Consider the following 24,775-nt stretch of genomic DNA (forward strand, 5'->3'; position numbering starts at 1 on the left):
AAATCGATGACACAGCATTGCGAAAATGCAAATATGGCGAGACAATTTGCCAAGCAGAGCAATTCAACCAGAGAAAAAGACTTTATAATTAACCATGTATCAAAAACAAATAAGGATTATAGGATTGATTTAAGCATAATTAATATATGTTAGCAAAAATAAACGTGTTTTACTTATATATGCCCATTAATGCATTTGTCTACATTTGAAAATGTTTGTGCCAAAAAGGGATATCTCACTCGTTAGCCTTTTTTCATTTTATTTATATTGTTGCATTACTGACTAGTCAGCCTGCTCTCACTCCAAAGTCGTCGAAATCAGGCGCTTGTGCAGTGACTTGTGGCGTCAGACATGACATAAGAGAGCGGTGTTCGCGTCCCAAAAGACTCTAAAGCCAAACCCTCTTCTTTTTTCCTAAACCTAACCACGGGCATTACTTGTTGGAGGGAAAAAAAAGTCAATTTGTGGTGTTGTACCGATGTAGCGCTTTTATTTTGAAAGAGACTGCATGTAAACTGTACATTTCCTGTGAAAATAGAACTGATTTACCAAACGTCAACATATGATGAGACTGGAGTGAGAATGTGTTGGACTGGTGCACACACCACTGCACACTATTTGTGTCCAGCTTTAATATCTCAGCTCATTTTCAACAGACATCTTCTTAACGTAGTAACTGTAACATCTGAACAGACGGCGGCATCAGTTTCAAATTTTTCAACAACACATGAAAGTAGCACTTCATTTAGATGAAAAATAAAACAAATGATAATGCTTAGTTGTCCTTACATTAATATATTTTTATTACAATAAAAATCTGACATCCGAGAAATCTTGGTACAGTGTGTAACAATTGGTTGAGGCCGAACAGAAATGTCGGCAGGGTCTTCCTACTAGATAACGACAATGCACAGACAGACATTACTTCACCCCTCATAAATTTCTACCACATCAATCTACCATTAGACTGACATAATTCAAATGATGAGAAGAAAAGCCTGCTGTGTATTCAAATCAAACACTAATCATTAACTGTTTTGCATGGACGTGTTATTTTTGTCCCATGTTGTCGCAGCATGTGTGCTCTAAGCTGAAACTCTCCAAAGGAAGCATTCATGAACAAAATATATTACATATATAGTCTGACAACGTCAGGGTAGAGTTCACGTTTACAGAAAAACAGCACCAGAAGGACAAAATAAAATCACACGAGATATTTCTCTTTGGTTAAGGTGAGGACCAAACCAGCTGCTGTTTGCTTGTCTGTGAAGTGATTTAATTCAAAGCTAATTCTTACAGCACGCTAATGCTCCTGCTCTGTGCAGAAACAGCAGAGGTAACACCAGACTGCTGGGGAGATTAAGCCAGGCTTCAGCTGTCAGTAGCACACACTCATTTTCCATCAACATATGAAAAATAGTCCAAATCAGACTCACAAAACACCTCAACAGCAGCACTCCCAGTATGGCTATGATGGTGTAGAAAGCTCTCCGCTTTGACTCGTCAACTCTTTCCCTGTCCCCGCCCTGTTCCCCTGGCCCTGGACGAATCAGAATGCGGAGAACAGAGAGGCTGCAGAAGGACACGATGATCAAGGACAAAATCAAGAGGCAGAAATCCACAATTAAGAAGTTGTCTTCAGTAAACAGACACATTGCTCCAACAGAGAGCAGCCACACACACCCAATGCTGATATTTCTGATTCTGATCCCTCTCTCTCCTCTCAGGCTCAGGTAGGTGACGGGATGAACGACAGCCAGGTAGCGCTCCACACAGGTCAGGATGTGAAAACAAATCTCCCCATACCAGGTGAAGGCCCAAAGACGATGTCCCACACTTAGAATTATGTTATGAAACTCATAGATAACACAGCAGATGAAGGTGATCCCTAAGAGACCAACCAGCTCCATGGCGACCATGTGGTAGGCGAAGGTGTTTGAGTGACTCGTCACTACTGCTATGGAGGTGGAGCGCTGTCGCCGCCATCGTTGGAGACCCAGGTAGAGTACGAGGATGTAGAGAGGAAGGAGGAGGAGGAAGTTTGTGATGCAGTGTGTGATGAAGATGAGAGAGCTTGGACTGGTGATGAGGCATATAGTCAGGGAAGGAAGGAAGTCATTGGAAGAGGAGGAGGAGGAGTTTACTGCCATATCTGGAAGTGAAAAAGACAATCAAATGGAGGAAACATAAATTACATCCTTTGCATGTCCATCAGTCTTAGAACCCCACCAGCCCCACCACCACCCCAACTTCATCAGCTACGCTTATTAACAACACCTTAATGAGCAAAGTCAACTGGGTCACCTGGGGTTCTTGTTAAATGTTGGTCTCTTGTCTCAGACTCTCAGCATCCCCTCCATGTTGAGTTTCAGATGCTTCCATCAGGGCAGGTTTAGGAGGTTTTGCCTTCCTAAATGTAGCATTAAGAATCAACACATCCTTGCTCTGACCTCGTCACATATTGACGTTTGGTCATGGACCTTCCACGTCCACATACTATGTGCAAGGTACCCTGGGTGTGTTGGTTGTTGACGTTCTGGGACACCGTGTCAAGTTCTGCCTGTTACATGCTTGCTTCTTTCAAAATAAAAGCAGTATGTCGGTACAACACCGCGAATCGATGTTTCTTCCTAACGAATGTTAACCTGGAAACCAGATGCCCCGCCCCTAGCAAATACAAATTTGCACTGTACTGGAATCTGGCCCCGACGAGCAGAGCACTTTGAATGCCAAATCGGACCAATCAGATCAGTCTATCTGACAGAAGCGGGCTCTGGGCGGGTGTAACATGATGAGGACAGCGCTGTGCCATAGGAGTCGAAAAGTAAACAGCCAAGATGGCAGCTGCTGAAGGATCGCGTCCATTCAATTTAGCTTTGGAAGAAACGCTAAGCCAAGTACGCTTATCTTTTTCCTTGAGAGAGGAACAGAAGATAAAATAAATAAAGGGTAGGGCAGATAGAAGCCTTCGTTTCCAGGAAGGACATTTTTGCCAACGGGATACGGCAAAAGCAAAATACCGATAAAACCAATGGGGCTTAGTGTAATGAATACGTCACCTTGTTTTTTGCTCTGATTGGCCATCGTGCTATCCAAGTGTGTGCGGTGGCCTTTAATATGCCTCAGTTAGTGCCGCCGCTTGGGTAGGAAGGGTGTATCGTGAGGGCCAGACTCAAAATCTTTCTGGATGTCAGTCTGGATTTCCAGGCTAAATGAATGTGGTTAGGTTTAGGGAAAACGAACAGGGTTTGGCTTTAGAACCCGAGGAGACATGAACACCGCTCTCCCTGGTGAACGCCAGTGTTTGTTGGACCCATCCACCACCACTCCCGCCCACTTTACTTGGAGTTCCTCATTCTCGGAACCCATCGGCTGTATTCGGCGTCTGACTTCCGGCAGACGGCGATACAGCCTCTGGGGGCAGACCCCTGATTTTTTGGCATTCCGGTTTGATTTGGGCAGAGGAGGTGAATTTCTGTTTCCATCTTTAGTTTATATATAAGTAAATATGCTGAACCATTGCGATGGATTCAGAGTTTGCAGTGACGCCAGTTATGTTCAGCCTCGTTAGTTCACCGCACGGACCATTTAACCTGGCAACAACTGCAGCCGGCTCAAACGTAATTGGTCAATATCACTGTTATAAAAATTATGATCACGCTGTGTATGTACGCTGTGTACCGGTCAGTAGGATACTGTTTCTGTTTTGTACTTAAACACCACAACGTCAGCAGATTCATCAGCTCTGTATCTGTAGGGGAGGACAGGGAGGCTCGGATCAGAGACAAGTCAAGGACAGGCCATTTTGGATGGCCAGACAGGCAGGGTATTGTTCCAACAGAGGGACCGAAGATGATTGTGACGTTATCTACAAGTGTGTACTTGATAGAAACATCCGAGCTTCCCTGCCCACTTGTGCTGTATAATAGCTGATAGCAAACGCTCCTCCAGGGAGCCTTTTCTCTGTAACCTCATCTTGTGTGTTGCACTGTGAAACGCTCCTCTTGTGCAAGATGATAAATTCGGTTAAACTTTGATATTTCGGTTCCGGTCTCTATTTGCTTTAAAGGTCATTACAAACAAATTCTTATCAATCACATGGACTACAAACAGCCTAGCACCGGAAACCAGGGCTCTTCCGCTCTTCTACTGAAGGGGGCAAGATCTCCGGGGTTTGCCTACAGACTCTACATTCACTGAATGTAGAGTCTGTATATAGAGACTAGGAGTTCCTTATCTCTCATTCCTGTGCCACTGTGTTTCCCCCTGATGCCACGGGTTGCCATTAAGCTACAACGGCGACCGGCCGAAATTAAAGGATAGCTTTTACGTTGGTGCCAAACGCCGGATTTCGACAGCGTCACCTCAGTCGAGCTCTGCCCAACTGCGGCCACGGACACACCTGCAGCTTCTTCTTTGCTGCAGCTGCTGATTTATCTCCTTTCTTTATTCCCTTTCTCACACATACTCTATCAGGCCCCATTCATCTGACTTCTGTTTTTAAATCTATAATGGATTGTGAATGGAAATGTAGTAAAGTCAGATATTTGCATTGAAAGTACTTAAAAGTAAAAGGACACATTTTTAAAAACACTTAAAAATGTACAGGAAAGAAAAACCTCTGAGTTTACATAATACAGTATTCACTGTGCAAGCGTTCAAATAAATAAATAAATAAATAAATTTGTTTTCAGTCATCCACACTTATGTGGACTTCAGGAGATGATGATATCAAAAAGTAGTAATAACACCAACCTTATCAGTATTTGTTTCTGATCTTCTCCCTCTGTGGACTCCAGTGTCCGAACATCTGATCCAAATATCCTGAGCTGACTGTAAATCACAGCCCCACTTCATACCTCCCTCCCTCCCTCTCTCTGTCTCTCCATTCAAATGTTCAATGACAAACTGGCGAATGACAAATGAATGACTTGCTGACAGATAAACCATTACGGTAATAGATCAAATGGAAAATATCCAACATTAATACTTTATTTGAATCATTTCATTGTTGTCTTACTGATCACATTCAGCCCGCTCACATACCACTACATACCAAGTATAAAATCTCCAGTAAAGTAAGTAAGTAAAGTAATCATTTTAGCACTGAAACGACACTGGCGTCAGTTTCGGATTTTTCACCACCAGACTTATGTGGAAAACTTTTACTTCTGGTCCGTCTTTATTTAGATGAAATATACAACAAACCTGATGAGCCTCAGGTGTCCTTACTTGTATATATATTTATTACAATACAAATCTGACATCTAAGAAGATCTCAGTACAGTGTGTGTAACCCTTGGTCTGTTTCTCCTCCATGTTTAACACAGGGGTAGACACATCAGCAGGTACCTTCTATCAGATCATGATAGGCACAAATCACACATGCCACCCCATCTATTTCAACTGTAGTTGTTTTTTTTATTATTATTATTATTAGATGGACACTTGACACAATTCAAATGATGTGAAGACAAAGTCTGCCATGTATTCAAATCAACTGGAATCATCAACTATTTTGCATGGACGTGTTGTTCTTATCACAGCTTTTTTGTGTCTTGTGTATACAGTATGTGTGCACAAAGCTGAACCTCTCCAAAGGAAAACGATGCCCTGGACATACAGCAGCTTCAGTTAATTAAATCATGGTACAGCATGTATGCATGGACACAGTCACACCAAAAGATTTAAAGTCTTATTACATTTCACTCGGCTTTAAATGGCACCTAGTTTCTTGTATAATCACAACATGATGGGACTTTGCCAGGCATTTCTTTGGTACAGTACCCATTCCATTGGTTATTGGGATGTGCGTGTGTTTTGTAGTGTTTGTTATCATAGCCATAGGAACATCTGCAAGGTCTTTATCTTATGCTTTACCTCCAGACACCCAGAGCCTCCTCACATAAAGCCTGCACAGCGTGAAAGACAAATCACAACAGCAAACATTATACATTCCTTCAAGCCTACTAAACTTCTACCTCGACATCGTCCCAGCTACTGTAAGGCTCCAATTAAAGACCAGGTCACTTTTACTCTTTATATATCAGTCAAATATGTAAGGTCGCCCGGTGTGGCTACACATTTTGACAAATAAACTGCTGTCTTTTAGAAGCCTGGTCTGGTTGTCAGGCAGTTCATTTGTCTTTTTTTAATCGAAGTTCTTCGGATGTATAAAAGCAGGTTGTTGGCTACCTCAAATCATGTGTCCATTCTTTAATAACCCTGTAAGTTATTCATATTCTTTTAGTCTGTTAAGGTCCTCAGATCAAAGGAATCAAAAGGTTTTTTTCATAAAAATTAATGCAAGTTGCGAGTGTTGTTTTAACAGGATTAAGTGGTGTTGTATCAGAACGATGGGTGCCGTAATCGTCGGGTGTCAGAACTCACTCTGTCTGTCACAGCTAGATCAAATGAATGGCTCATAATTGATGTACTGGAGCCTCATTTTTATACAAGGGATACTCATACTGGTTCACATAAAAATTTTGATTGTACAGGCCCATTAAAGGGCCGTACACATGCTGCGTCTTTAACCACCTAGGCTGGGCACTACTTTTGTGCCTTCTTTGAGCCAGCTGTCAAGAGCGCGGTGCCAGTTTCCGTCTGAGGTTGCTAAGCGACCTTAACATGGATCATATCATAGTCTGTTGACCTGAAGTCCTGAGGGCAGAGCTGATCTGGGTGGGGGGCGGCTGATAGCTACCTGGAAATACACCTGTGTTAAAAGAACTCACATTAACTAAATAATGGTGTGATTTTCTATTTATCCCCTCAAAAAGGCAAACCCATTTCCATCATGGGATTCTGTTTTTGTAAAACAGTATCAAAAAAACAACTGTAATTTAATGGTAAAAAAAACTACTTAGTTAAACAAATAATGCTGTGAATGCTTATAATAATGAAGTCTGCATCACATCTGTAAAGTTGCGCACTCAGGCTGCAACAATCACAAAAGCAGCTTGCGCGTAGGACCCCCCAAGTTGCCAACAACGGCCCTGGTTCACAGACAAAGCTCATCTCTGCTCGCTGTAGTCCATTAGCATTTGTCCGTTGTTCAGCGCTAAGTCATATTTCATTGCTCAGATTGGTCGTATATCAATTAAATTGCATCCAGAGGGATTTTGGTTTACAGTCATTGATAACACCCAACAGAGAGGTCTCATTTAAATTGCATTAACACACTGTATATTTTCCTCAGGAGTTGGTGGAGGCCAGACCAGCAGATGTTTAAAGAGGGCAATTGCTTACTTGTATGAAGTGATTTAAAGCAAGTCTAATCCTTATCCTCATTAGGTGTTGTTCTTACAGCACGCTAATGTTCCTGCTCTGTGTAGAAACAGCAGAGGTAACACCAGACTGCTGGGGAGATTAAACCAGTGGTCAACTAATGTCAATATCACACACTCATTTACCCCCAACGTATGAAAAACAACCACAAATAGACTTCCAAAACACTTCAACAGCAGCACTCCCAGTATGGCCACGATGGTGTAGAAAGCTCTCTGCTTTGACTCGTCAACTCTCTCCCTGTCCCCGCCCTGTTCCCCTGGCCCTGGACGAATCAGAACGCGGAGAACAGAAAGGCTGCAGAAGGCGATGACGATCACTGAGAAGGTCATGAGGCAGAAATCCACAGATACCAAGTTCCCTTCAGTTATCAGACTTGCTGCTCCAACACAAAACAGCCACACACACCCAATGCTGATATTTCTGATTCTCATCCCTCTCTCTCCTCTCAGGCTCAGGTAGGTGACGGGATGAACGACGGCCAGGTAGCGCTCCACACAGGTCAGTTTGTGGAAGCACAACTCTCCATACCAGGTGAAGACTCGAAGAAAGTACCCGGCATAGAATGTAATGACATGACCCCAGATGATAGCGCAGAAGCAGACGGTGCACCCTACGACACGAATCAGCTGCATGGCGACCATATGGTAGGTGAAGCTGTCTGAGTGACTCGTCATTGCTGCTGTGGAGGTGGAGCGCTGTCGTTGCCATCGTTGGAGACCCAGGTAGAGGACGAGGATGCAGAGAGGGAGGAGGAGGAGGATGTTTGTGATATTTAATGCAGTATAAACTAAGGAGCCTGGTCTGGTGAAGAGGCAAAGTATGGCCACAGGAAAGTTAGAATGAAGAATGGAGTCATTGGAAGAGGAAGAGTTTCCTGCCATATCTGGAAGAGGAAAATGGAGAAAACATATTAATTGCATGTTTTGCATATCTATCAGTCCTAAAAGAGGGATTTTACACAAAAGTACAACTGAAGCACTGTGTGGAGCGTGTCGAACCAACAGGTCGATATACCCTAACCCAAAAACATGCAAAGTTCTAGGTGATAGCCAATCAGAAATCCTTAAAAACTAGCTGTTTCCAGAAGTCTACATCGAGCAGTGATGTCAGTAAAGCCTAGTTCACATTACACGATTTTCACCCTGATTTTGCGTCGCGAAGACTATCATAATCTTTTGGGCGTTCATACCTGGCGACGTGTGTTTCTATCAGCGGGAGTCTCGCCAACTGCGTTACGACCTGTGTGCACACCACAAGATTTCTCCACCGAGCCCTCGCCGACAGAGCCCCAGATAACGCAGTGATGTCACCAAACTACGTTTTTTTACTTGGAGACGACACATCGTAAAGGCATGGATATTCTTCCCAGTGTTGAATCAGATCTGCCTCCAGGGCCTGGGTCTAAACACAACAAGCTCCCCGGGATCCTGTGGACGCCGCCATTGTTGTTGTTGCTTGCCGGCTTGTCAGTGTTGCAAGATCTTGGGAGAGAAACAAGCAACCAGGGCTATGGAAACAAGCCCAAAAGAAGTGATGCATATATATGTATATATAGAGAGAAAGGCGACGTTTAGAGAGCAAGCCCAAAAAACTGCAACCCGTGACTACTAATATTTGTAAGCAACTTTACAAAAAACAAGCCCAAAGTCGCGGCTAATAAGCAGACCTGGCAACCGTGTGGCTTGTCCTCCTCACATTTCTTCCGTCCTCCTGCGTGCTGACATGGGACGTACTGTATCCGGCCTCTCATTGGCTGATGCTCTTTGTCAGTCGTGTCAGACTTCTCCAGTTTTCTAGCATGCCAGATATCCAATCCCAGTCACAGACGAGGGGGCGACTTGTTTGTAGGCTTGTTCACACATGAGGACTCGTCGTGGCAGACTATCTGCCGACTCACCTCCGACCCAAGGTGGCTCTCAAGATCCTTTGTGACGTCAAAATCACGGTGAAAATCATGTAACGTGAACTAGGCTTAACACATTCTGATGCTTTTGTTCCTCAAATATAGTGGAAGAACATCTGTACATTTACATGTAAACATGGAAAAAGTTGTTTTTGTAAGGTTAGTGCCAGCACCATTTGGGTCATGTTCACTTCTGGCGCCTCAAAAAGGAAATAATGGAGCAACGTCAGGTGTGTCAAACCAAAAACTCTGCTTTTCCTGTCTACATGTCACATGAGTTTCTGAAAACCAGCAGTTTTCGAGTGGATGAAAGGCCAGAGAAAACCTTGAAACATCTGGATCCTTTGAGTTCAAGAAGTCATTGTCATTTGCATTACTTTAATTTTTGTTGTTGGGAGTCATTCAACGTGTAAATGCTTTGATGCTAAACACATTTAGACATTTATAAAAAAAACTATCATTATATCCTGAAAGTAAATATCCTGTGAAAAACATTCTGTCACTCCTCTTTCTACTGCTTCTTTTGGCATTTAGCTGTAAATTGAAAAAGTTTGGCCGCCAAGTTGGAAATAGTCAACCAAAGTCCTGCCCTCCATACAACCAGCTTTCTCATTTTACAGCTAAACAGTACACTAAAATATGTTTCTGGACATTCGAGGTGAGAAATAGGCAATGCAGAAACAGAATATTGATTCATATGTGATAGTGTCTTACAAATTCAATTAAAGCTGCCCTAATGTACCTATATTAACCTGTGTATTCCAGTGATAGATAGACAGATTTGAAAACACATCAGAATCTGTGCAGCAAAAGCCAAGACATCCTGACTTGGGATTCAAGGATCAAATAGCTGGATCCTATTTTTCCCATGATGCAACTTCAAAGTTAAAGCCCCCTGCTTTATGACACTTACCTTCAGTAAGAAATGTGCAAAAGTAGAAAAAGTACCAGAATATTCTGCTCATGTAAAAGCACTGTTAATGTAAAGACATTTTTATCAAGTAAAACTACAAGTGCTTGTGTACAAAATTTACTTAGGTAAAAGTAATTGGAATATATCACAATATCATTTATCGCGACACTCAGCATATCACAACATATTTAAAATGGCAACAATATTGAATCGTGATAATATCGTATCGCGGATGCTACATATGTGGCCTGGCACAGGTGTGACTGCAGCTGATATATCTCCTCTCTTTTGTTCCATTCTCACACAGTTTATCAGGACTCATTCATGTGACGTTTGTTTTTACTCGGTAACAGATGTAACTTGAAATGTATCAAAGTGAAATTCGGGTTTAAAATACTTCAAAGTAAAATAACAGATTTTTTTTAAAAACTGAAAATTGTAGGAGTACACGCAAACAACACTAACAACTTTGTAATAGTAATGAAAATAAATTCAATGTGTTATGTTATGTGTCCATCCCAGAATATTTGTAGTCTCAAGCCTTAAAGCTCCTCCAGAGCGACATTATAAATCTGTTTGCACATGCAGGATGAGTGGTACCAACCATGATGAGTAAATGGACCTTCATGTTCCCCTTTAAAGTTTCTGTCGGGACGTTTAGTTTAGTTTATTTACACAAAAATATGTATAGAAAAGACAGGAAAAAATATTAAGAGGTCTAAACATTGTGGTTGGAAGTTAAAAGGGGTTCATGGAGATACTGTGCCTATTACAACAATAAGCATACAGAAAAAAGAAGAAGATAAAAAACAAAATCTTTAGAGGAACCCCTAAAGCTTGTTTTCTGTCAGTTTCAGTCGTCTACACTAATTTGGATTTAAGAATATGATGATGATATTAAAAAAGTAATATTAACACCAACCTTATCAGTATTTGTTTCTGATTTTCCTCCAACTGTGGACTCCTGTGTCTGAGTATCTGATCCAAATATACTGAACTGATTGTAAATCACAGCACCTCACCTCTCTGCCTCAGTAAATTAGATTTACATTCAAATGTGTTATTTGAATAAAACAACAAAAGTAGCAAAGACAAATGTACCCACAATGAATATCTTATTGATAAATAAACACTTAGAGTAACAGCTGAAGTGGAGAATATATTCCCAGATTTAATCCTTTATTTGAATTATTACATAGTTGCCTTACTGAATTTGTGTCCATAATTTTTAATGTGTTGTAAAAGAAGACATTGGTCAGAATTTTTGATTTTGCAACATACATGTGATGTGGAAAAGCTGTAGTTTGGTCTCTTTTTCACAGGTTCAACTTCAAGATCTAAAACTGTTTTTTATGCACACAAAAGATGTATTTCTCCAAAATAATGGGTGCAAGTTTGTTAAAAGTGAGCACCTCTCTTATTCCAAGATGATCCTTCCACCAGACAGGTGTGGCATATCAAAATGCTGATTAAGCTTCCTGATTACTAACAGGTGTGTCTTGGGCTGGTCACAATAAAAGGCCACTCTTTAATCTGCAGTTTGACCTTTAAAGAAAAGACTTTCATTCAGATTTCTCACGACTAATGTTACAGAGATGCCGTATAAAGTGAGTCAGTATCCTATTTGCCTTGTGCAGTGTGACACATCTCCTTCACATAGAGTTGATCAGGTTGTTGATGGTTGCCTTGGGAATGTTGGTCCACTCCTTTTCAATGGCTGTGCAAATTTGATGGATGTTGGCAGGAAGTGGTTATACGCCGACCCAGAGCACTGCAAACATGCTCAATGGATGACATGCCTGGTGAGTATGCAGGTCATGCAAGAACTGGTTTTCAGCTTCCAGGAATTGTGTACAGATGTACAAGGCAGTTCTAGACTGGACGAATGGCCAAAAAACTATGTTTTCATACATCCCTGTATACGTGGAGACTTGATCTGAATTAGCGAGTTAAAGATAGTGGGTGTCATATACTTTACAAATATTGTTGTGATTCGGCTAAACTGTTTGTGGATCCTTAAAATTCAAGAAGTCATTGTCATTTCATTTATGTTGTTGGTTGTAAATCAACTTGTAAATGCTTAAAAATTCAGTTGATAAATTTTATGAAAATTACTTAACATGATGGGGGGTTGACGATGTGTGTAACGACTGTTTTTCGTCCTTGTTTATCAAAGCAGTGGGAACATCTGGAAGATCTTCATCTCATGTTTCACCTCCAGACTCTCCTCACATACAGCCTGCACAGTGTGAAAGAGGCCTCTCAGATAACCCAATCATGACAATGCACAAATCATGCATTCATCAACATCGATGCAGCTGTAGTCTATTTTATCGGTCCATTAGATGGAGACATGACAGAATTCAAATAATGTGAAAACAAAGGCTGCTGTGCATTCAAATCTAATATAATTTGAACGTTGGTCCCCACAGTGTCTGCTTAGAAACATTCTGGCCTCGGAAAAATGTAGTTGATGACCCTTGAAATAGAGTCATTAACTGCTTTGCATCGTCTCACCAGGAAGCATTGCATTCATGAACAGCCAAATCAGAAATGTCAGGTCTCAAAACAATTCCTGTGCAATCACTCTGTAATGCCAGATCATCTGCTTTACTTATGTACCATATATGGTGTAAAATACTTGCATGTATAGCATTTAAATAATATCCATTTAATGCCAAAGGCAAATCTCTACAGTATATACTCTGCAAAGATATTCATATGTATTGTAGGGGGGTTTGGACTGGTTGAACCTTTTTGTAGAGTTTTAAGAACCTTCTTTGTCCGCACTGAAAGAAAAAGGAACAATCATAGTTCTTAAAGTCTTTTCAGACCAAACGCAAATAGTTTGTGCAAATGAATCACAAGTCAATTGAAAAGAAAAGATCTTTGAGTCTATCCATGCCGAAAAGTAATTACCATTACTGAAAAGACATTGCATAAAAAGTATTGTCTTCCTAACTGTTTATTAACTGCTAACTATGCTTATTACAACACAAATGTCAACACAAATCAGAGAAGATCATGGACACAGCATGTAATCATGGACGCAGTCATACCAAAAACTTAAAGTCCCCTTCCATTTCACTGAGCTTTAAATGGTGCCCATCTTCTGTTTTACCTCTAGACACCAAGAGTGTTCTCACATAAGGCCTGCCCAGTGTGAAGTACTCTAAGGCCTCAAAAATGACCAAATCATAACAATGCAAACATTCCTTTATGCCTAAAGAATTTATACCACAACATCAGTCCAACTATGGTTTCTTTCATCAGTTCATTAGATGGACACCTAACAAAATTCAAATTATGTGAAGACATAGTCTGTTGAGCATTCAAATGAAATAGAGTCTGTTTTGCATAGTTGCGTTATTTTAATCATATCTATTTGTTTCATGTATTGTACAGTACTGTAAGTCAAACCTCTCCACAAGAATGTATATTATTGCATACCATTCAGAAAAGCATTAAATGTTTGTGTTTAATGTAATGACGGTCACAATATATGGAATAAAATATTGAATATATGGGATGAAACAAATCACAAGGAATGAAGGTCAGAATACACAGAATAAAATTTGGAATACATGGAATGTAATGGAATGAAAATCTAACTTTAACTTTAAATACATGCGATAAAAGGTAAAGACATGGAAATAAATTTGAAAATAACTACATATAGACTGAAAGTTTGAATATATGGAATGGAATTGTGAATATACCGAATGAAACAAATCACAAGGAATGAAATTCAGAATATACTGAATGAAAGTTGGAATATATGAAATGAACCTGAATATATAAACTGAAATTTGGAATATATCAATTAAAGTTTGAATATATGGAATGAAATTGTGAATATATGGAATGAAACAAATCACAAGAAATGAAGGTCAGAATATACAGAATGAAATTTGGAATATATGAAATGTAATGGAATGAAAATGTAACTTTAAATACATGCAATAAAAGGCAAAAACATGGAGTTAAATTTTAAAATATAACTACATATTGACTGAAAGTTTGAATATATGGAATGAAATTGTGAATATATGCAATGAAACAAATAACAAGGAATGAAATTCAGAATATACTGAATGAAAGTTGGAATATATGGAATTAACCGGAATATATAAACTGATATTTGGAATATATCAATTAAAGTTGGAATATATGGAATGAACTTTGAACAAATGGAATGAAAGTCTCAATACTTTAAATTAAATTAAAGTCATGGAATGAAATTTGAAAATACATTTATATAGAACGAATGTTTGAATATATGGTATGAACTCTGAATATATGGAATGAAATGTTGCATTTATGGAATGAAATGTTGAATATATGGAATGAAATGAATTAGACGGAATTAAATTCATAATACACAGAATGAAAGTTGGAATATACGGAATGTACCTCAATATATGAAATGAAAGTTGGCATATATCAAATAAGTCTGGATATATGGAATGAAAGTGGAAAAGACAGAATGAAAGTCTAAATACTTTAAATACATGCCAAATTTAAAGACATAAAATGAAATTTGAAAGTATAATTATATATAGAATACAAGTTGGAATATATGAAAAGAGCCTCAATATATAAAATGAGAGTTGGGATATATCATATAAAGTTAGAATATATGGAATGAAAGTCTAAATACTTCAAATACATGCCACGAAAGTTTAAGACATGGAATGAAATTTGAAAATACAATTATACACGGAATGGAAGTTTGAATATATGGAATAAACTTAAAATATAAAATATAAACTTGTGTTTATATTTGACTTAAATAAATCAGAGAACCAGTGAAAATGCCAAAATTATCACAATACCTTGAGTCCCCTGAGGGTTAAAGAGAAAATAATCATGTTTAGTTACCGGAGGAACATAACATAAACATCCACCCATTTTCATCTGTTTATCCGAGCCTGGGCCGCGGGGACAGCAGGCCAAGCAAAGCACCGCAAATGTCCCTCTCCCCAGCGATGCTTTCCAGCTCCTCCTGGGGGACCCCAACGTGTTCCCAGGCCAGATGAGATATATAATCCCCCCAGCATGTTCTGGGTCTGCCCCAGGGCTTCCTACCAGTGGAACATGCCTGAAACACCTCCATCAGGAGGCTCCCAGGAGGCATCCTGATCAGATGCCCGAACCAACGGACTCCCTTTCAGTGTGAAGGAGCAGCGGCTCTACTCCGAGCTCCCTCCGGATGTCCAAGCTCCTCACCCTATCTCTAAGGCTGAGCCCAGCCATCCCACAGAAGAAAGTCATTTCGGCCACTCGTATCTGAAACCTCATTCTTTCAGTCACTACCCAGAGCTCATGAACATAGGTGAGGTTTGGGACTATGGTCATAACATAAACACACTCACACACACATTTTGTCAGGCGTAGGAAGAAAGAAAACCAGTGGATCTTCAACCTCCTGAGACCTGAACTTTTGTTTTAGCATTTCTTCTAGCTGTTTGGGATCAGTAGGACCTGATAAGTGTAAAAAACTAAAAATTGTCAATTATAATAAAGTCCCAATGTCCTCAAACGAGACGATAATTAAGTCCCAGTGTCTTCAAACAAGTACTTCCTAATTAACAGTGTCATAGCTTGTACTGTTGCTACAATTGGTCAAATTTGTTGTCATGTCAAACTACAAACATTATTCATCATAAATAAACTAGTTTCAACCATAACATGTGATCAGGTTTTGGACCTTGTCCACTTTTGTGTTGAGATCGGCTGCAGACTGACTTGGCAGAGATGGCTGCCATCTTGTTTTTTACATGATGTAAACACGGGTAAGCAAAGCTCATGCTTTCGCTGGTCTCGTGCAAATGCACACACGTGAGCCCGGAGCACAGAGAAGCAGTCAGAGCTACAGGCTACAGTGAGGCTAAAAACAGAGTTCAAATGACGTTTTTCGAAACAATTTTTTATGTCGCAGCTTCAGGACACTTGGATCACTACGGATGAGCAGTATGGAGATACTTTGTGGATTCAATTTTGTGTTCTTGGACGTTAGTCTGGGGCGCCGTCAGCCATTAGGTGTGCTAGCTATTCCCCCCGCCGATCTCCACAAGGGATGTGAGGACTTGTGAGGAAATTTCACCAGGGCCTCCATCGGCATATGGGTGAGTAGATAATGGCTGAATTTTCATTTTTGGGTGCACTATCCCTTTAAGTAGAATGAGGCACAAGGTAAAGTAAACCCAAAATGTGACGTCCTCGTATGAGGACACAGGGTTTCAGGAGGATATATAGCCAATTGCTTGCTGGTATCAGAAATGATTTCCTTTAATACAAACCTAATCCTTTTCCTCATTAGTTGTTCTTACAGCACGCTAATTTTCCTGCCCTGTGTAGAAACAGCAGAGGTAACACCAGACTGCTGGGGAGATTAAGCCAGTGCTCAATTGCTGATATCACACACTCACTTTCCATCAACATATGAACAAGAGTCCAAATCAGACTTCCAAAACACCTCAACAGCAGCACTCCCAGTATGGCCATGATGGTGTAGAAAGCTCTCCGCTTTGACTCGTCAACTCTTTCCCTGTCCCCGCCCTGTTCCCCTGGCCCTGGACGCTTCAGAACGTACAGAACAGAGAAGCTGCAGAAGGACACAATGATCACAGAGAAAATCAAGAGGCAGAAATCCCCAACTAAGGAGCTGTTTTCATTAATTAGACTTGTTGCTCCACAGCAAAGCAGCCAAGCACACCCTGTGCTGATGTTTCTGATTCTGATCCCTCTCTCTCCTCTCAGGCTCAGGTAGGTGACGGCATGAACAACAGCCAGGTAGCGCTCCACACAGGTCAGGATGTGGAAGAACGTCTCTCCATACCAGGTGAAGGACCAAGGAATAAAACCCACGTACAATATATAAGCATTATCCAAAATGATACCACAGCAGCAGAGGATGCTCCCTGTGACACCAATCAGCTCCATGGTGACCATGTGGTAGGTGAAGATGTCTGAGTGGCTTGTCTTTGCAGCTGTGGAGGTGGAGCTCTGTCGCTGCCATCGTTGGAGACCCAGGTAGAGTACGAAGATGCAGAGAGAGAGGACGAGGAGGATATGGATGAAGAAGTATGTGGCAAAGATTTGGGAGCTTGGTCTGGTGATGTAGCAGTAAATGTCCGAAGAGAAAATGCTATGAATGGAGTTGTTGGAGGAAGAGTTTACTGCCATATCTGGAAGAGAAAAAGACAATCAAATGGAGACAGTAAATAAATGACATCTTTTGCATGTTTCCTGTGATGCTCTCAAAGTTTTTAAAAATATGTTTTGATTAGTTCATCCGAGGCCGGGACCACATGAAACCACCACATGGACCATTTGTCTGAAGAAGAGAGGAGTAAAGAGGAAGCCCTTTGAGGAAAAACAAAGGAACGAAGGGAGGGCCTTATGTCCATCCCTGAAAGCTGTGTAAACATGGTTGGGCATGTTACTGTTAGGGTTTCAGCTTTGCCTCTCCTTTGAGTTTCCTGTTTCCCCCTCCTACTGTCTCCTGTTTGTTTTCACTCTGGGTTTCTCAAAGTCAAGGAAGGATCCTCGAACGGCCGAATTTGAAGGACACTACATCATAGACTCCAGCTGAAAACTGCTCTAATGTCAAGGATCCTTCCGAGTTTCTCAAAGGACTGAGTCCTTCTTTCCAAGAAATTCGAAGGATGCCTGTGTGGATCCTCCACGGGTATAAAATCCCCACAACACTTTGCACACAATTTGCTGGAAGTTTGCTCTTCACTGAAACCTGCGCCAGCAGAGCTCCGCAGGATATAGCCTTTGATAAAGCTTATAGTTAGGGCCGGCTCTTTTTTTCATACCACACAGCTGTGATTTGGGCCACTTAGCATGCTCTCCAGGTGGTGCATTCAATGAGTGATTAATTGAGGTTTAGCTATGCCGAGGTACAGTATGCCAATCATAACCCATCAGGATGTGATCCTTAATTTGATTGCAGTGTTTTGCATTTGTACTGTTCACTACATAATCTCCTCCAGAGCAACACAAAATATAATACAACTGTTTTCACATGCAGGATGAGTGGTCCAAAACCATGATGAGTAAATGAACATTCATGTATTAAATCAGTGAAGTGCTCCTTTGAAGTTCCTGTTGAGAGTCTTTAGGAAAACTACAGAGTTTATAAAACAAAGTATCATCTGTGCAGGTGTCAGAATAGTAAGATTAAATTTGTTTTTGGTCATCCACACTAATGTGATTAAAGAAAATGAATACAATAAAAGTATTAACAACACCAACCTTGTCAGTATTTGTTCCTGATCTTCTCCCTCTCTGGACTCCTGTGACTGACTGATACTGAACTGACTGTAAATCACAGCGCATCACCTCTCTCCCTCTGCAAATTAGATTTACATTCAAATGTTTTATTTGAATGAAATAACAAAAGTAGCAAAGACAAACTCACCCACAAAGGATGATTAATTAATGAATAAACAACACAGCAACAGATAGTCGAGAAAATATATTCCTAGTATCCTACATTTAATCCTTTATTTGGTTCATTATACTGTTGCATTACTGATGAGCGCACACGCACACACCACTACCTACAATTTGTTTGCTTTTGTTTGCTGTTAGCTATAAAATCTCAACATAATTTCATGTCTTGTAAAAGCAGTTAGTCTAAAATCAGAACACACATTGGCGTACATTTCAGATTTTTGAACACTACATCTGGGGTCTCATTCATAAAACAACGCGTAGGATCAATTTTAAAAATATACGCATAGACCGCGGAACCGGGGGGGCCAGGGGGGCCAGGGGGGCCATGGCCCGGGTAACTTTTGTATTCTGACATACAGTAGAGGGCTGCATTGGGATTGGGTCCCGCCGGGTCCCGCGGGTCCCCATTAAACAGTAGAAGAAGAAGAAAAAGAAGAAGAAGAAGATGTAGCCTAGCGACAGGATGTCAACACAGGAACTTGGTGCACATGCATGAGCGTTTCCACTCTATATTTATTCATAAATGGACGAATATGCCCTGAAACAGCTTTCATTTGCCGCTTGCTCCACCTGTCTGTCTGTCTGTCTGTCTGTTAGCTCCATCTGTCATGAGACAAACATGAAAGAAGATGTGCAGTTTATGTGTTTCACTGGCAACGAGCTGTCATTACGCGTGACAATTACGCACGTCTATGCGCTCTTTATAACTCACTGTGTGAACCTATGTTGCATAATAAAGATTTGCCCCCTCGTAATTTTTAACCGCCCCCTCAGTAACTTCATCCTGGCGCCGGGCTTGGCTTAACCTCAATCATAAATAAATACAGAGGAGGAGAATAGGATATGAAACAGCCTTTATTTCATTAAGAACTAAATGAAAACAACGAAATAGGAGCGCTATTCCTGAAAAGACATGGAGGCCAGGGAAACGAAACAAACAGCCCCATGAATCTCTTTATTAATAGCCTATAAAATGACGTGTTTTCTCCTGCGGGACGGGATAAGACACAAAATCAATGCATCTCTATTATTGTGCAGGCATAAATTCTCAGAGTTTTGTGGGAGCGGGCGGGAGTGGACAGAAATTCAGCGTTCTGGTTACTTTTCACTAACTTTTCTTGTTGGGTGTGTGTGTGTGTGTGTGTGCGCGCGCGCAGCTCTGCACATCAGTCTGATATGAGTGCTGACTTGTGATGATAATGAATATGATGTTGATTTAGATTCAAGGCAGCAAGATGAGTTTTGGTTGTGGTTGTGGACTGGATGTACTTTGTTGTTTGCTATAGTTTCATCTGTGCGTTTATGTGTAAATAGGCTTGGCCTGTTGTGTGTGAATGTTAGAGTGGGATCAGAGGGGTTAATCTGAGCAAGCATGCGTTCGTGTTCATGTGTGTACTGTAGATGTGACTGTGTGGCGTCAGAATAATAAAAGTGCTCCGCAGCATTATTTAATACATCAGTAATATTGTCTGTTTCAATGCATATGCCCCCCCACCCCCTCCATGTGACTTGAAATTATGGCCCCCCCTTGTTCAGATGCGTTCCGCGGTCCATGGATATATACAAAAGCCAAAAAATGTCGATAATCATGTAGCGTCACCAATTTCCCGTCTCCAAAAAGTTTGTAAGCATGGGTCAAAGTTTCGCCCACCAAGTGGCATACGCCTCTTTCGGGCTTCATTTTGTGTGTATGCAATGTTTATAAATGAGACCCTGATGTGGAAAACTTGTACTTCTGGTCATTCTTCATTTTGATGAATTGGAGAACAAACTAGATGAGCCTCAGCTGTCCTTTCTTGAGTATATGTTTATTACAACACAAATCAGACATCAGACTTGGTACAGCATGTATGCATGAACACACAAACCAAAAATTTAAAGTCGTGTCACATGACACTCAGTTTTGTATGGCACCTACACTGAACAAAAAAATTAAATACAACCATTTTGTTTTTGCTCCCATTTATGTTAATGAACTAAGTTTGTTTTATGGACCCAAAAGACTCACTTAAATTTTGGTCACAAATTTGTTATAGTCTGTGCTAGCAAGTGACGCAGCACAGTGGTGCAGTTAGTTAGCATTGTTGCCTCTCAGCAAGAGGGTTTCCGATTCGAACCCAGGCTGGGTGAGCCCCTCTACGGAGCCTGCACGCTCCCCATAGTCCAAAGACATCAAGGCACCTGAGGCCCCCAGAATTACCAAATCAATGCACAACTCATGCATTCATTAATGTCTCATAAACTTCTACCCCAACATCGATCCCAGTGTAGTTTCATTTATCTGTCCATTAGATGGACACCTGGACAGAATGGACATAATTCAAATAATGTGAAAACAAAGGCTGCTGTGCATTCACATCTAATATATTATTTCACACTCGGTCCCCACAGTGCTTAGAAACATTCTGGCCTCGGACAAATGTAGTTGATGACCCTTGAAACAGAGTCATCACCTGTGTCATCTCACCAGGAAGCATCACACTCATATACAGCTAAAGCAGAAATGTGAGATCTCGAAACAATTCCTGTGCAATCACTCTGTAATGCTAGATCATCTACTTTACTTTTGCACAAAATACAAAACTGTACAAAATTTTACATGTGTAAAATACATACATGTACAGCAGAACTTTTTATAAAGTTTTAAGAACTTTCCTTTTATTGCATCCGCACCGCACGATCTAGGAATGACCACAGTTCTTAAGGTCTTTTAAGACCTGTTAGAGCCATTTCTAGGAAGTCCTAGTTTCCTATTATTTTTTGAGTCACTTTAATGCACCATCTGACCTGGCATCTGGGGACCCTTTAATTAAGGGCAGGTGTGTTAATGTGAGTGTGGAGCGTGGAAGACACTACAGGGTTACAGTCCTTACCTGCTGCCTGTTTGGTAAATCTTTATGGTTTCATGAAAATGTATTGTAGCCCATTGAACTTTGAACTTTGTATTGTGTAAAGGCCTGTTGATTTCAGGAATGTTTGTTTATGGATTTTTGGTTTTAAGTCAAGACAATCAGTTCATAGCATCATCCTGCAACTCTCCACACATCCTGCAAATTAACCAACTCTTAAAAGACCCAATGCAAGTACTCAAAGCAAATAAACTGAACATCAAAGATTCAAGCCCATTTTTAACTATGCACCTATACACACCAAAAAGGAATAATAAACAATAAGCACATACATATCATAAACAAATGCTTCTTTGGCACCACTCACAGGAAATGCAACCACATTGTAACTTCTATACACAGAACTACACACTTGGAAATATAAGCCTGTCTTGCAGTGTAACATATGACATAATCCATGCTATATTCATTCCAGTATTCTTTTTTCTCCTACAACCATTCAAACCACATTTCATAGTCATTTAATCATGATTATTTAGTAAGGTAGATGTATCATAACTATGTATGTGGTTTAACAGGAAACTGATGCCCATGATATACAGCATCTTTACTTCATGAAGGAAAAATAACATGTTTAATAATCAGAAGGACAAAAACAAAATCACATCATATGTTTTTCTCAGGAGTAGGATGGAGACCAAACTAGCAGATCTTTAAATACAGAACTGCTTGCTTCTATCAGAAGTGATTTCATTTAATGCAAATCTAATCCTTAACCTCATTAGGAGTTGTTCTTACAACACGCTAATGTTCCTGCTCTGTGTAGAAACAGCAGAGGTAACACCAGACTGCTGGGGAGATTGAACCAGATTTCAGCTGCCGTTGCTGAACAATCCCTGCTTTCCCTCAACATATGAACAACAGTCCAAGCCAGATTAGCAGAGGACCTCAGGAGCAGCACTCCCAGTATGGCCAAGATGGTGTAGAAAGCTCTCCGCTTTGATTGGTCAACTCTTTCCCTGTCCCCGCCCTGTTCCCCTGGCCCTGGACGAATCAGAACGCAGAGAACAGAAAGGCTGCAGAAGGACACAATGATCAAGGACAAAATCAAGAAGCAGAAAGCCACAACTAAAGAGTATTTTAAAGTCATACAAATTGTTGTTCCAACACAAAGCAGCCACACACACCCAATGCTGATATTTCTGATTCTGATCCCTCTCTCTCCTCTCAGGCTCAGGTAGGTGACGGGATGAACGACAGCCAGGTAGCGCTCCACACAGGTCAGGATGTGGAAGAACATCTCTCCATACCAGGTGAAGATCCACAAAAAGTGCCCCAACCATGATATATGAACACGATCAACAAAGACACCACAGAAGCCGAAGATGCTCCCTAAGACACCAACCAGCTCCATGGTGACCATGTGGTAGGTGAAGCTGTCTGAGTGAGTCATTGCTGCTGCTGTGGAGGTGGAGTGCTGTTGCTGCCATCGTTGGAGACCCAGGTAGAGGACGAGGATGCAGAGAGGGAGGAGGAGGAGAATGTTTGTGATGTAGTATGTGATGAAGAAAAAGGAGGTTGGTCTGGTAAAAAGGCAATCAGGAAGGGAGTCATTGGAGGAGAAGGATGAGTTTACTGTCATATCTGGAAGAGAAAAATACAGTCAAATGGAGAAAACATTAAATACAGTACAGGCCAAAAGTTTGGACACACCTTCTCATTCAATGCGTTTTCTTTATTTTCATGACTATTTACATTGTAGATTCTCACTGAAGGCATCAAAACTATGAGTGAACACATGTGGAGTTATGTACTTAACAAAAAAAGGTGAAATAACTGAAAACATGTTTGATATTCTAGTTTCTTCAAAATAGCCACCCTTTGCTCTGATTACTGCTTTGCACACTCTTGGCATTCTCTCCATGAGCTTCAAGAGGTAGTCACCTGAAATGGTTTTCCAACAGTCTTGAAGGAGTTCCCAGAGGTGTTTAGCACTTGTTGGCCCCTTTGCCTTCACTCTGCGGTCCAGCTCACCCCAAACCATCTCGATTGGGTTCAGGTCCGGTGACTGTGGAGGCCAGGTCATCTGCCGCAGCACTCCATCACTCTCCTTCTTGGTCAAATAGCTCTTACACAGCCTGGAGGTGTGTTTGGGGTCATTGTCCTGTTGAAAAATAAATGATCGTCCAACTAAATGCAAACCGGATGGGATGGCATGTCGCTGCAGGATGCTGTGGTAGCCATGCTGGTTCAGTGTGCCTTCAATTTTGAATAAATCCCCAACAGTGTCACCAGCATAACACCCCCACACCATCACACCTCCTCCTCCATGCTTCACAGTGGGAACCAGGCATGTGGAATCCATCTGTTCACCTTTTCTGCGTCTCACAAAGACACGGCGGTCGGAACCAAAGATCTCAAATTTGGACTCATCAGACCAAAGCACAGATTTCCACTGGTCTAATGTCCATTCCTTGTGTTTCTTGGCCCAAACAAATCTCTTCTGCTTGTTGCCTCTCCTTAGCAGTGGTTTCCTAGCAGCTATTTGACCATGAAGGCCTGATTCGCGCAGTCTCCTCTTAACAGTTGTTCTAGAGATGGGTCTGCTGCTAGAACTCTGTGTGGCATTCATCTGGTCTCTGATCTGAGCTGCTGTTAACTTGCCATTTCTGAGGCTGGTGACTCGGATGAACTTATCCTCAGAAGCAGAGGTGACTCTTGGTCTTCCTTTCCTGGGTCGGTCCTCATGTGTGCCAGTTTCGTTGTAGCGCTTGATGGTTTTTGCGACTCCACTTGGGGACACATTTAAAGTTTTTGCAATTTTCCGGACTGACTGACCTTCATTTCTTAAAGTAATGATGGCCACTGGTTTTTCTTTAGTTAGCTGATTGGTTCTTGCCATAATATGAATTTTAACAGTTGTCCAATAGGGCTGTCGGCTGTGTATTAACCTGACTTCTGCACAACACAACTGATGGTCCCAACCCCATTGATAAAGCAAGAAATTCCACTAATTAACCCTGATAAGGCACACCTGTGAAGTGGAAACCATTTCAGGTGACTACCTCTTGAAGCTCATGGAGAGAATGCCAAGAGTGTGCAAAGCAGTAATCAGAGCAAAGGGTGGCTATTTTGAAGAAACTAGAATATAAAACATGTTTTCAGTTATTTCACCTTTTTTTGTTAAGTACATAACTCCACATGTGTTCATTCATAGATTTGATGCCTTCAGTGAGAATCTACAATGTAAATAGTCATGAAAATAAAGAAAACGCATTGAATGAGAAGGTGTATCCAAACTTTTGGCCTGTACTGTACATATTTTTCATGCCATCAGTCCTGGAGGTA

The 24,775-nt window shown here is 41.0% G+C and overlaps 4 protein-coding genes and 1 long non-coding RNA gene across 5 annotated transcripts; 1 reads left to right on the forward strand and 4 right to left on the reverse strand.

The window, feature by feature from the left end:
• Nucleotides 1-785: 785 nt before the first annotated feature.
• LOC144459824 (uncharacterized) lies at nt 786-2,171 on the reverse strand. The gene has a single exon (XM_078164513.1). It carries the CDS (start codon nt 2,148-2,150, stop codon nt 1,287-1,289), a length of 864 nt encoding a protein of 287 aa, XP_078020639.1. The 5' UTR covers nt 2,151-2,171; the 3' UTR covers nt 786-1,286.
• Nucleotides 2,172-7,292: 5,121 nt separating this feature from the next.
• Nucleotides 7,293-8,174, reverse strand: LOC144459930 (uncharacterized). The gene has a single exon (XM_078164763.1). It carries the CDS (start codon nt 8,172-8,174, stop codon nt 7,293-7,295), a length of 882 nt encoding a protein of 293 aa, XP_078020889.1.
• Nucleotides 8,175-11,607: 3,433 nt separating this feature from the next.
• Nucleotides 11,608-12,517, forward strand: LOC117246019 (uncharacterized). Its single transcript, XR_004500669.1, has 3 exons — nt 11,608-11,716; nt 11,854-11,911; nt 12,286-12,517. It is a non-coding gene; the product is annotated as an uncharacterized LOC117246019 (long non-coding RNA).
• Nucleotides 12,518-16,427: 3,910 nt separating this feature from the next.
• Nucleotides 16,428-17,297, reverse strand: LOC144459931 (uncharacterized). Its single transcript, XM_078164764.1, has one exon. It carries the CDS (start codon nt 17,295-17,297, stop codon nt 16,428-16,430), a length of 870 nt encoding a protein of 289 aa, XP_078020890.1.
• Nucleotides 17,298-22,208: 4,911 nt separating this feature from the next.
• On the reverse strand, nt 22,209-23,069 carry LOC144459932 (uncharacterized). Its single transcript, XM_078164765.1, has one exon. The coding sequence runs from the start codon at nt 23,067-23,069 to the stop codon at nt 22,209-22,211; it is 861 nt and encodes a 286-aa protein (XP_078020891.1).
• Nucleotides 23,070-24,775: the final 1,706 nt, after the last annotated feature.

The sequence above is a fragment of the Epinephelus lanceolatus genome, chromosome 22, assembly GCF_041903045.1.
Source record: "Epinephelus lanceolatus isolate andai-2023 chromosome 22, ASM4190304v1, whole genome shotgun sequence".
In the NCBI taxonomy this organism is placed as follows: Eukaryota; Metazoa; Chordata; class Actinopteri; order Perciformes; family Serranidae; genus Epinephelus; species Epinephelus lanceolatus.